Genomic DNA, 14,145 nt, shown 5'->3' on the forward strand with positions numbered 1-14,145 from the left:
GGGAAAAATGGGAGAAAGGGGAAAAATGGGAATGGGAAAAAGGGAAAAAGGGAAAAAGGGGGGAAATTGGGAAATGGGGAATGGGAAAAGAGGAAAATGGGAAATGGGGAAAATGGGGAAAGGGGAAAGGAAAGGAAAGGAAAGGAAAGGAAAGGAAAGGAAAGGAAAGGAAAGGAAAGGAAAGGAAAGGAAAGGAAAGGAAAGGAAAGGAAAGGAAAGGAAAGGAAAGGAAAGGAAAGGAAAGGAAAGGAAAGGAAATGGAAAAGTTTCATTCCCATTTCTGCAGCTTTTCCAGCTGTGATGCAACTTCCGGATCCGGAATAACGGAACGGCTCCGCTCGGAAAATCCCGGCCCAGCCCCATGTGCCACATCCACAATTCCCGGGAAAAATTCCCGGAAAAAATTCCCAGGAAGAATTCCAGGAAATAATTCCCGGGAAAAATTCCCAAGAACAATTCCCAGGAACAATTCCTAGGAATAATTCCCGGGATTCTGGCTGCCCACGACACCCGGAAAGAATTCCCAAGAAATCCCCACAAACTCCTGGAATGTCACAAATCCCTGCAGCTCCCACATTCCCAAAATTCCCGGGGAAAAAATCCGGGATCGGGAATTTCCCCGGCTCCCCTTTGGAACTGGGAATAGGAAGAGATGAAATTCCCGATTTTCCTGAAGGAATGATTGAAATCCTTTGAAAAATGGCAAAAAACGTGGATTCCTTGGGAAATCTTCAAATTCCAACCAAAACCAATTCCCAAACAACCAAAAAAACCGGGAAAAGAACCCAAATTCCCGTTTTTATCCCTCGATCCTGCTTTTTCCCGGGGGAATTTGGGATTTTGGGAATGTCGGGAGCGGGAGAATTCCGGGAATTCCCGGGATTTCACTCACCTGGTGGCAGCCCTGGAGATTGGAATCGCGGCCGTAGGAGGAGAAGGAGCCTCGCTCCGATTTACCTGGAAAAGGGAAAAGAAAATTCCAATGGAATTCCCGGAAAAGGGAATTGGAGCCAATCCCGGTTTTCCGTTCGTCCCACGATTCCCGATCCCGGCCCTGCCGAGAGGCCTGGACGCTTTTCCCGGGAATCCCTTTCCCCTGGAATCAATTTTCCCAGGATTCAGTTTTCCCGGGAATCAATTTTTCCAAGGAATCCATTTTCCCTGGATTGAGTTTTCCCTGGGAATTTGTTTTCCCTGGATTCAGTTTTCCCACGAACCATTTTTCCCGGGAATCGATTTTTCCATGAAATCAGCTTTCCCTGGGAATTCGTTTTCCAAGGGATCAATTTTCCTGGGAATAGATTTTCCCAGAAATTGCTTTTCCCAGGAATCAGTTTTTCCTGGGATCATTTTTCTCTGGAATCAGTTTTCCTAGAAATTTGTTTTCCCTGGGATTTGTTTTCCCAGGATTCAGTTTTCCCAGGAATTGCTTTTCCCAGGAATCAATTTTCCATGAAATAATTTTTCTCTGGAATCAGCTTTCCATGAAATTGGTTTTCCCAGGAATAAATTTTCCTGGGAATCATTTTTCCCAGGATTCAGCCTCCTCATCCCGGCCCTGGATTGGGAATTTTCCCATGGAATTCTGCGCTGGGATTTTTGGGAACGGGATTCCCGGAGCTGGAAACTGGGAATGAGGCCGGGAATTTTGTTCCCGAGGCGTTTTCCTGGGAATTCCCGGATCCCAGGGATTTTTGGGATGGAAAGGGGAGGAGGAAGAGGATTTGTGCATTCCCAAAGAGCCCATCCCAAACATTCTAAGGAATTCCAGAGATTTCCAGGGAATTCCAGGGACACGGCGCCCTTGGGAGAGGCCGGAAAATCCCGGAGCCCGAAATTCCCGCTTTTCCAGAGGCACAAAGGATCCAACTCCGGGAAGCTTTCCTGACCCAATTCCTGATCCAATTCCCAGAATTCCGGATCCAACCCCCAAGGAATCATTCCCGGAATTCTGGATCCAACTCCGGATCCAGTTCCCAGATGAAATTTCGGATCCCAATCCCCAAGGAATCATTCCCAGACCCAACTCCGGATCCAACTCCCGGAATAATTCCCGATCCAATTCCCAAGGAATCATTCCCTAATTCCAGATCCAATCCCTAAGGAATCATTCCAGATTCAATTCCGGATCCAATTCCCAGATTTCCTGATCCAACCCCTAAGGAATCATTCCAGATCCAACTCCAGATCGAATTCCTGGAATTCCGGATCCAATTCCCTGGGAATCATTCCCGATCCAATTCCCAGAATTCCCGATCCAACTGTGGATCCAATTCCCGGAATTTCCAACGAATCATTCCCGATCCAACTCCGGACGTTTCAACCGGCAACACCCGGAATTCTCCGGGAATTCCGACCCCCCCAGGGGATGAGGATGATGAGAGGGACGAGGGATCCCTCCGGAATCCGCGGGGTTTTCCATTCCATTCCCGATAATCAATATTTATCCCGAGGGAAAAACCAACCCTCGGGAAATCGGGAATTGTCAGGGATGAGATCCGGGCGGATCCGGCCGGGGGAGGAGGAGCCGGGAATCATTCCCGGTAATTCCAGCGTTTCCATGACATCCCTGGGAATTCTGCCAAAGCTCCGGCGGCTTCCGCGCCGACGCTTTTGTTATTCCCGCTTTTTTTATGGATTCGGGAATGAGTTTCAGCTCCTCTATCCCGGTTTTTTTTCCTCTCGGTTTTTTGGGATTTAGGGAAAATGGGATGGGGAAAGGATTTGGCTTTTCCCGGTCGGGAAAAAGAAGGAAACGGCTTTTCTTGGAATTCTCTTTATCCCAAAATTCCCTTTATCCATAAATTCTCTTTATCCATAAATTCTATTTTTCCTTAATTTTTTTTATCCCAAAATTCCCTTTATTCATAAATTATTTTTCCTTCATTTTCTTTATCCCAAAATTCTTTATCCATGAATTCTCTTTATCCCAAAATTCTCTTTATCCATGAATTATATTTTTCCCTAAATCCCATTTTTTCCCCCAAATCCTGGTTTTTACCCTAATTACATTTTCCCCCAATTATCTTTATCCCTAAATCAGATTTTTCCCTAAATTATTCCTAAATTCAGGTTTTTTTCCCCAAAAATTAAACTTTTTATTCCCCAAATTAAGTTTTTTTCCCTAAATCACATTTTTTCCCCCAAAATTAACTTTTTCTCCCCTAAATTAACTTTTTTCCCCTAAATTAAGGAGTTTTTTCCCCTAAATTAAGTTTTTTTTTTCCCAAAACTTAAGGACTTTTTTCCCCAAAAATTAAGTTTTTTATTCCTAAATTAACTTTTTCTCCCCTAAATTAACTTTTTTTTCCCTTAAATCACATTTTTCCCCCCAAATTAAGGGTTTTTTCCCCTAAATTAAATCACTTTCCCCTAAATCCGAGTTTTTTTCCTTAAATCCCATTTTTTCCCTAAATTAAGGTTTTTTCCCCTAAATCCCATTTTTATCCCATAAATTAAAGTTTTTATTCCCCTAAATTAAGGATTTTTTCCTCATTTTTTTCCCTAAATTAAGATTTTTTCCCCTAAATTAATTTTTTCCCCTTAATTAAGGGGTTTTTTTCCCCTAAATTAAGTTTTTTCCCCAAAAATTAGGTTTTTTTTCCTAAATTATGTTTTTTTCCCCAAAATTAACATTTTTTCCCCCAAAATTAAGTTTTTTATTCCCCAAATTAAGTTTTTTTCCCTAAATCCCATTTTTTTCCCAAAATCCCATTTTTTCCCCCTAAATCCCATTTTTTTCCCCCATCCAGAAGGAGCTCCCGACTTTTCCCGCTCCGGTTTCCCGGGAATGTTCTCGGATTCCCTGGAAAACCCCAAAATAACCAAAATTCCCGATTTCCCCCCGTTTTTCCCGGGATTTCCTCCCCTCGGGAACAGCGGCTCCGGAATTTTCCATGGATAAAAAAAACTTGGGAATGGGGGGGGGGGAGGGTTGGGAAGGAAAGGGTTAAAAATGAAATAAAATAAAATAAAATAAAAATAAAATGAAATGAAACGAAATAAAATAAAAATAAAATAAAATAAAAACAAAAATAAAAATATAAAAATGAAATAAAAATAAAATAAAATGAAATAAAATTAAATAAATTTAAATTAAATAAAATGAAACAAAATAAAAAGAAATGAAAAGAAATAAAATAAAATAAAAATAAAAATATAAAAATGAAATAAAATAAAATAAAAATAAAATAAAATGAAATAAATGAATAATAAATAAAAATATAAATGAAATAATTGATTAAAAATAAAAATGGAAAGAATGGAAATAAAAATGGAAATAAAGATAAAATAAAAATAAGACATAAAAAAATAAAAATAAAATAAAAATTAAAAATAAAAATAAAGAGAATGAAAGAAATCAAAATAATAAATAAAAATAAAAATAAAAAATAAAAATAAAATGAAAATAAAATCGAAATCAAATCAATATAATAAACCATAAATAAATAAAAATTAATAAAAATACAAATAATAAAGATAAAAAAATAAATCAAAATAAAAATCAATAAAAATAAAATAAAATAGAAACATTATCAAAATAAAAACAAAATATAAATATAAATATAAATATAAATACAAATGTAATCAATAAAAATAATAAGTAAAAATACAAATAAAAATATAAATGGAAATTAAAAATAAGAATAAAAAATAAAACCACAAATAATAAAGACAAAGAATAAATATGAATATAAATAATAAATATAAATAAAAATATAAATACAAATAATATAAACACAAATAATAAATATAAATATAAATAATAAATAAAAATATAAATATAAACACAAATAATAAATATAAATACAAATATAAATAATAAATATAAATATAAATAATAAATATAAATATTAATAATAAATATAAATATAAATGGAAAATAAAAATAATCAAATTATGCACATTAAAAATCAATAAAAAATCAATAAAAAATCAATAGAAGCCCCAATAATAATCAATAAATCAATAAAATGAACACCAATATCCGAGGGCTGGAGAATTCCCGATAAAACCTCGGATCAAGGCTCCGGCTCCGTTTCCAGGGCCGGAATTTTCCGCTGCCGAGAATTCCTGGCACGGCGACAACGCCGGAGCCGCTGCCAAAAAAACCGGGAGAGAAAAATTCCCAGAGGTAAAAATTCCCCCTCTGGAATATCCCGGGAATTGGGGATGAGACGGAAAAAGAGAAAAAATTCCCGAGTTTTTTCCGGGATAATTCCTCGGGAATGAGGAGACAAAGGAAAGGCTGATCCCGGTTTTTTTTTCCGGAAAATTCCGGCTCTTTGATCCCAAAAAAAATAAAATCGGATTTTTTTTGTTATCCTTATCCCGGTTTTTTTAATCCGGGAATTCCGATAACATTTCCGAAAAAAAATTTGGGATGAACCAGAGGGAAATTTTTTTGGGAATTTCCCGTTGGAAATCTGGGAATTTTTATAGGGATTGTTGGAATTCCTGGGATTTCCTTGGATGGGGAAAATTTGGGATGAGGGGAATGATTTGGGAATTGGAATTTTTATGGATTTGTTTTTTTCCAGCTGAGATTTGCATTCCCAAATTCCTGGGATTTGTTATTCCTGGAATATTCATTCCCAAAAAAAAAAAAATCAAATTATTTTTTATTCCTGGAATTATTTTTTTTGGGAATTAAGGATTCCATTTTTAAGGAAAAAATTAAATTAATTTGAATTAAATTTAATTCAATTCATTTATTTAATGATTAAATCTCATCATAAATTCAAGGAAAAAAAATCCCGAGGAATATTTGGGATCGATTTCCCAGCTTGGAAATGGGCGGAAATTCCCAAATTTTGGGACTTTTAATTATAAAATAATTATTTTATTCATTAAAAATTGATTTTTTAATTTTTTTCTCCCTTTTTTTCTCCTTAAAATTCCCTAAAAATTGGGGGGAATTCTCAGTTTTCCAAATAAAAGTTACGGAATTCCCGAGGTTTTCCTTGGGAATAAAAATGGGATGGGAAAGGATCAGAGATTTCCTGGATTTCTGGGGGATTTTTGGGATGTTGTGATCAAAAAATGGGGAAAAAAGATGGGAAAATGGGAAAAAAATGGAAAATAAATTGATGGAAGTGGGGAAAAATGGGAAAAAATGGGGGAAAAATTGGGGAAATGGGAAAAAATGGGAATAAATGGAATAAATGGGAAAAAATGGGAAAAATGGGGAAAAATAAGAAAAAATGTGAATAAATGGGGAAAAATGGGGAACAAATGAGGAAAAAATTGGGAAAAATGGGAATAAATGAGGAAAAAATGTGAATAAATGGGGAAAACGGGAAAAAAGGGGGGAAAATGGGGAAAAATGGGAAAAAAATGGGAATAAATGGGGAAAGGATGAGAAAAAAAAGAGAAAAAATGTGGAATAAATGGGGGAAAATGGGAATAAATGGGGAAAAGGAGAATAAATGGGAATAAATGGGGAAAAAATGAGAATAAATGGGGAATAAATGGGAAAAAATGGGGAAAATGGGAAAAAAGGGGGAGAAATGAGAAAAAATGGGAATAAATGGGGAAAATGGGGAAAAAAGGGGGGGAAAATGGGGGAAAAATGGGAATAAATGGGGGAAAAAGAGGAAAAATGAGAAAAAATGGGAATAAGTAGGGAAAAGGGGAAAAAACTGGGAAAAACTGGGAATAAATGGGAATAAATGGCAGAAAATGCAAAAAAAATGGGAATAAATGGGGATAAATGGGGGAAAAATGGGGGAAAAATGGGAATAAATGGGGAAATGGGAAAAAAAGGGGGGAAAATGGGGAAAAAATAGGAAAAAATGGGAAAAATGGGAAAAAAGGGGGAAAATGGGGATAAATGGGGAAAAAAATGAGAATAAATGGGAATAAATGGGGAGTAAATGGGAAAAAATGGGAATAATGGGGGGAAAAATGGGAATAAATGGAATAAATGGGAAAAATGTGAATAAATCGGGAAAATGGGAAAAAAAGTGGGGGAAATGGGGAAAAAATGGGGAAAAATGGGAATAAATGGGGAAAAGGGAAATAAATGAGGGAAAAATGAAAATAAATGTGGGAAAAATGGGAATAGATGGGAATAAATAGGGAGAAGGGGGGGAAATTGAGAAAAAAATGTGAATAAATGGGAAAAATGGGGGGGAAATGGGAAAAATGAGGAAAAAAGGGGAGGAAATGGGAATAAATGGGGAAAAATTGGGAAAAGGGGAATAAATGAGGGAAAAATGGGAATAAATGGGAATGAATGGAGAAAAAAATAGGAAAAAATGGGGAAAAAAAGAAAAAATGTGAATAATGTATGTGGAGTAAATGGGAATAAATGGGGGAAAAATTGGAATAGGAAAAAAATGAGAAAAAAATGGGAAAAAACAAGAAAAAAATGGGGGGAAATGGGAAGAAAATTAGAATAAATGGGAATAAATGAGAAAAAATGGGAAACAATGAGGAAAAAATGTGAATAAACGGGGAAAATGGGAAAAAAGGGGGGAAATGGGGATAAATGGGAATAAATAGGGAAAAAGGGGGAAAAAACTGGGAAAAAATGTGAATAAATGGGGAAAATGGGAAAAAAGGGGGGAAAACAGGCAAAAAAATGGGAATAAATGGAATAAATGTGGGAAAAAATGGGGAAAAAATGGGAAAAAAAAGGGGGAAGAAAAGGAGAAATAAAATGGGAATAAATGTGGAATAAAGGGGGGAAAAATGGGAATAAATGTGGAATAAATGGGGGAAAAACTGGGGAAAAATGGGGAAAAAATGAGAAAAAAATGGGAATAAATGGGAAAAAATGGGAATAAATGGGAATAAATGGAATAAATAGGGAGAAATGGGGGAAAATGGGAATAAATGGAACAAATGTGGGAAAAAATGGGAAAAAAGGGGGAAGAAAATGAGAAATAAAATGGGAATAAATGGGAAATAAATGGGGAATAAATGGGAAACAAATGGGAAATAAATGGGAATAAATGTGGAATAAATGGGGGAAAAATGGGAATAAATGGGGAATAAATGGGGAAAAAACTGGGGAAAAATGGGGAAAAAAATGAGAAAAAAATGGGAATAAATGGGAAAAATGTGGAAAAACGGGGATAAATGTGGAAAATCTGGGAATGAGTGTGGAAAAAGTGGGAATTGAGTGGTGCTGCAGGATGAGATTCCCGGGAACAGCTGGCGGGAGCTCATCCCTTTGTGCCGCTCCGGCTGCTCCGGGCGTTCCCGCGGGCTCGGAGCTGGCACCGGCACAAGGAGCTCGGGAATGAAATCCCAGGGAAAAACGGCAAATCCCGGGGTTTTTATGGATAAAAAAAAAAAAAATCTGGGATTTGTGGGAAACGGAGAAAGAAAAATAGAGAAATCCAGGAAATAATGGGATAAAAAAACAACCCCTCGAAATCCAAGGAAATTGGGGTGGGAAAATGGAATTCCCAAATATCCCAAATCCAGCTGGAATCGGAGCCGAGGGATCCCAAAATTCGCTCCGGGAATTTCCCATCCCCGGGATAAAATTCCTCATTTTTTTTTTTCCCCCCATCTCTGATCCCAAAATATTCCCGGGATTAATAAAGCGGATACGGGATCCCGGCGTTAATTAGGAGCGGAATAATGAACTTTTCCCTTAATTAAATTAGGGATTTATGGAAACAAAACGCTCGTTTTTAATTCCCGGGGATGATTTAATCCTAAGGGAAAGAAAATTCCAGGAATTCCTCGGGAAGAGGAATTTTGGGAGAGGATCCTTGGCTTGGGATGATTCCATTGGGAATTTTTGGGTTTTTTTTCCTGGAATTGTTGGGAAAGGGGGGAAAGTTCCGAGGAAAAACGTGGAATGAGAGAGGGAAAAGGGATGGGGGAAGGGAAAAATGGGGAATTGGGGAGAGGAATTCCAGGAAAATCCCGAGGCAGAGGATCGGAACAATAAAATTCCGATTAAAAATGGAATTAAAATGATAAAATTCCTATAAAAATTAAATTAAAATAACAAAATTCCTATAAAAATTGGATTAAAATACTGAAATTCCTATAAAAATGGGATCAAAATAATGAAATTCTTATAAAAAATGGGATTAAAATAATGGGATCAACAGAGGAAATTTGGGATCAAAGGAGGAAATTTGGGATCAATGGATGCAACAGCCTGGAATGTTCTTCCCGAAAAAAATTCCACAAAGAATCCTAAAAAAATTCCATCAAAACCCCCAAAATTCCCGCCAAAAAATTCCCTCCCCAAGAACTTTTTGGGTTTTTTAGGGAAATTTTTGGGAATTATTTGGGGTTTTCATGGAATTTTGGGATTTTCCTGGGGTTTTCATGGAATTTTTGGGGATATTTTAGGAATTTTGGGATTTTTCTGGGAATTTTCATGGAGGAAGCAAGGAGCGGGATGGAATTCCCTGTTATTCCCTCATTTCCCAATGATCCTTCAAGCCTTTCCAGCCCCGGGAATTCCATGGATTCACCGCGAGAATTCCATGGATCCAACCCTGAGAATTCCACGGATTCACCCCTGAGAATTCCCTCTCAAATTCCATGGATTCACCCTCAAATTCCACTGATTCATCCCAGAATTCCATGGATTCACCCCAAGAATTCCAAGGATTCACTCTCAAATTCCACGGATTCATCCCAGAAATTCCACGGATTCATCCCAGAATTCCATGGATTCACCCCCAAATTCCATGGATTCAACCCTGAGAATTCCATTGATTCACCCTGAGAATTCCCCCTCAAATTCCACGGATTCACCCCAAGAATTCCACGGATTCACCCTCAAATTCCACGGATTCATCCCAGAATTCAATGGATTAACCCCCAAATTCCTTGGATCCAACCCTGAGAATTCCATTGATTCACCCTGAGAATTCCCCCTCAAATTCCATGGAATCACCCCGGAATTCCACGGATTCACCCCAAGAATTCCACGGATTCACCCCCAAATTCCACGGATTCACCCCCGAATTCCATGGATTCACCCTCAAATTCCACGGATTCACCCCAAGAATTCCAAGGATTCACTCTGAAATTCCATGGATTCACCTCCAAGAATTCCACGGACTCACCCCTGGAATTCACTCTCAAATTCCACAGATTCACCCCAGAATTCCACGGATTCACCCCGGAATTCCCAACATTGGGGAACTCCCCGGATCCCCGGGAACAACCCGGCCCCTCCGCCACGTCCGGATCCGCCGGCTTCGCCGCTAATTCCGGCAAATTCCGCGGCATTTAGGTCACCCTCTGTCGGGCTCCGGATTCCCGCTTTTTTTTTCCCGGCTCCGTCATTCCGAGGCCGGGAGCGGGGAAGGATCGGAGCGCTCGGAGCGGAAATCTGCTTCCAGGAGCATCCATTAAATGTGACAAGTTCAATGTTCCGTGGGAGAGCAGATGGCACCGGAGCCGCTCGGAAAACGCAGCGCCGTTAAACCTCGGGAATTTTTTTTTTCCCGGATTTTTTCTGGGATTGGTGCCCCCCCCACCCCCACCTTTCTCTCCGAGAATTGTTATCCCGGAATTCCGGAGGGATTTAAGGGGGGGGAGGAGGGGATTTGGGGGATTGGAGCTGGGTGAGCATCGGGATAATTCCTGAGCCGAAGGATTTCGGGATTGGGGGAATGGGGAAAGGCCCCAAATCCCAATTCCAAAGGGAGCGGGAATTCCAGCCCATTCCCAAATCCAAATTCCCAAAAAAGTCCAGGAATTCCAGCTCATTCCCAAATTTCCATTCCCAAAGGGACCAGGAATTCCAGCCCAATCCCAAATTTCCATTCTCAAACACTCCAGGAATTCCACCTCATTCCCAAATCCCCATTTCCAAAAAGCTCCAGGAATTCCAGCCCATCCCCAAATCCCCATTTCCAAAGGCTCCAGGAATTTCACCTCAATCACAAATCCTAATTCCCAAAAAACTCCAGGAATTCCAGCTCCATCCTGAATTTCCATTTCCAAAGGGACCGGGAATTCCAGCTCAATCCCAAATTTCTGTTCCCAAAAAGCTCCAGGAATTCCAGCCCATTCCCAGATCCCAATTCCCAAAAAATTCCAGGAATTCCAGCCCATTCCCAAATCCCTGTTTCCAAAGGCTCCGGGAATTCCAGCTCATTCCCAAATCCCAAAAAGCTCCAGGAATTTCACTTCATTCCCAAATATCCATTCCCAAAAAACTCCAGGAATTCCAGCCCATTCCCAAATTCCATTCCCAAATGCTCCAGGAATTCCTAAATTTCCATTTCCAAATCCCATTCCCAAGAAATTCCAGGAATTCCGGCTCATTCCCAGATCCCGATTCCGTAGCTTGGACCAAACCATTCCCACCTGGAAAGAGAGTGGAGCTGCTGATCCCAAAGTGGGAATTCCGCCCATTCCCAGAATTCCCACAGATTCCCAGAATTCCCACAGATTCCCACAATTCCAGCTGATTCCCAGAATTCCCACAGATTCCCACAATTCCTGCTGATTCCCAGAATTCCAGTTGATTCCCAGAATTCCCACAGATTCCCAGAATTCCCGGATCTGCCCCATCCCGGAATTTAGGCGCCTTTCCCAGTAAAAAATCGGGAATTCTGGATTCCCCACCCCTCTGGATTCGGATCCCGACCGACAACAACCGAACCAATTAAAAGGCGGGCAAATATGCAAATGAAGGGGGAAATATGCAAATGAAGGGGGCAAATATGCAAATGAGCTGGCCCTTAATGAAGCTCTTCCAGAAATTCCTTCCTTGGGAAAAACGCCTGGAAAAATTCCCTTGGAATGTGGCAAATTCCCTTTTTTATCCCCCCCCCGTTCCGAGGTTTTGGGTTTATTTATTTTCCCAATTAAAATATCCCAAAATTCCCAATGTTTTTCCGGCGTTTTCTACATCCCGGGAATCCGATTCTTTGGGAAAAACAGGGAAAAGGTTTTTTTTTTTCCCGGCTGTTTTTCCTTGGGAATTTTGCCGGGGGCGCGGAGCCGTTCCCGAAGGATCCCGGGAATTGGGAAGGGAGAATTCCTGGAAATGCTGGTGGGAAAGGGAATGGCGGGAGGAGGGAGAGGATCCCGGGATCCGGGATGGGATCAGGGTGGGATCAGGGATGGGATCAGGGATCTGGGATGGGACCAGGATGGGATCCAAGACGGGATCAGGATGGGATCAGGGATGGGACCAGGACAGGGCCAGGATGGGATCCAGGACGGGATCAGGGATGGGATCAGGACAGGATCCAAGATGGGATCCAGGATAGAACCAGGATGGGATCCAGGATGGGATCAGGGATGGGATCTGGGATGGGATCAGGACAGGACCAGGATGGGATCCAGGATGGGATTAGGGATGGGACCAGGATGGGACCAGGGTGGGATCTGGGATCAGGGATAGGATCCGGGATCTGGGATAGGATCCAGGATGGGATCCAGGATAGGACCCGGGATGGGATCTGGGATCAGGGATGGGACCACGACGGGATCCAGGACAGGATCCGGGATAGGATCCAGGATGGGATCCGGGGCGGGATCCAAGATGGCATCGAGGATGAGATTAGGGATGGGACCAGGATGGGATTGGGACGTGACCAGGACAGGATCCAGGATGGGACCAGGACAGGATCCAGGATGGGATCTGGGACAGGACCCAGGACAGGACAGGGATGGGATCTGGGATGGGACCAGGATAGGACTGGGATGGGATCCGGACAGGATCCAGGACAGGATCCGGGACAGGATCCAAGACAGGATCAAGGACAGGAGCAGGATGGGATCCAGGACAGGAGCAGGATGGGATCCAGGACAGGAGCAGGATGGGATCCAGGATGGGATCTGGGACAGGATCCAGGACAGGACCAGGATAAGACCAGGATGGGATCAGGGATGGGACCAGGATAAGACAGGACCAGGACAGGATCCAGGACAGTATCCAGGATAGGAGCAGGATAAGATGGGATCCAGGATGGGATCCAGGATGGGATCCAGGACAGGACCGGGATGGGATCCAGGACAGGACCAGGATAAGACGGGACCAGGACAGGACCAGGATGGGGGATTTGGGATGGGACCAGGACAGGACCAGGACAGGACCAGGATGGGATCAGAGATGGGACCAGGATAAGATGGGACCAGGACAGAATCCAGCATGGGACCTGGGACAGGACCAGGACAGGACCAGGATGGGACCTGGGACAGGACCAGGATAAGATGGGACCGAGACAAGATCCAGGATGGGATCAGGACTGGATCCAGAACAGGATCCAGGACAGGACCAGGACAGGACCAGGATGGGATCCAGGACAGGACCAGAATAAGATGGGATCCAGGATGGGATCAGGATAAGATGGGACCAGGACAGGATCCAGCATGGGACCTGGGACAGGACCAAGACAGGACCAGGATGGGATCCAGGATGGGATCCAGGATCCGGGACAGGACAGGATCCAGGACAGGATCCAGGACAGAATCCAGGACAGGACCAGGACAGGATCCAGGACAGGACCAGGATGGGACCAGGATGGGATCCAGGACAGGACCAGGACAGGAGCAGGATGGATCCAGGACAGGATCCAGGACAGGACCAGGATGGGATCCAGGATGGAACCAGGACGGGATCCAGGACAGGACCAGGACGAATCCAGGCCAGAACCCCCAACCCCATCCCCCAACCCCCAACCCCAGCCAATCCAAACTTTTCCGAGGAACCGAAGCCGTTTTTTCCTCCCATCCGGAATTTTTTTTGGGAGGGGGCCAGGACTGGAAGGAGTTAACGATTCCCTCCCCTTCATTTGCATCTGGTGCTTTTAACGAGCGTGCGTGCGCGCGGGGGTTGGGGGGGTTCGCTTGTGTGTGTGGGGGTGGTTTTTTTTCCCTTTTTCCATGAAAAAGTTGGCAGAGGCTCCGATTTTCCATAATGCAAGCATTTGGGAATTGTGAGCGGAATGAAACCGATCCAATCTCCTGACTGCGACATGAATTTTCATTAATTACAACCTTGTCAGCAAAAGCATTATCAAAGCTGAATATGAAAATGCTAATGAGCTCTCATTTGCATATTTTTCTTTGTTGGAATGTCATTAATTATTACATTTTATGATGATGAATGCAGCTGTCGAAGCTCTCCGATGCATAATTAGCCATCAGAATGCCAGGAGCCGATCAGCAGTTTTGGGGGAAAAGAGAAAAAAAAACCCA

At 41.8% G+C, this 14,145-nt stretch overlaps 1 protein-coding gene across 10 annotated transcripts in view; it reads right to left on the minus strand.

Moving 5' to 3' along the window:
* LOC131592856 (transcription factor 4) overlaps window positions 1-14,145 on the minus strand; it is a 156,927-nt gene that overhangs the window by 59,608 nt on the left and 83,174 nt on the right. For all 10 annotated transcript variants that reach the window (XM_058864693.1, XM_058864681.1, XM_058864682.1 and 7 more), the window contains one exon: window positions 893-957. In XM_058864693.1, the coding sequence (XP_058720676.1) occupies window positions 893-957 (65 nt within the window). The remainder of the gene's footprint in view (window positions 1-892; window positions 958-14,145) is intronic.

Source organism: Poecile atricapillus, chromosome Z, assembly GCF_030490865.1.
Source record: "Poecile atricapillus isolate bPoeAtr1 chromosome Z, bPoeAtr1.hap1, whole genome shotgun sequence".
Taxonomy (NCBI): domain Eukaryota; kingdom Metazoa; phylum Chordata; class Aves; order Passeriformes; family Paridae; genus Poecile; species Poecile atricapillus.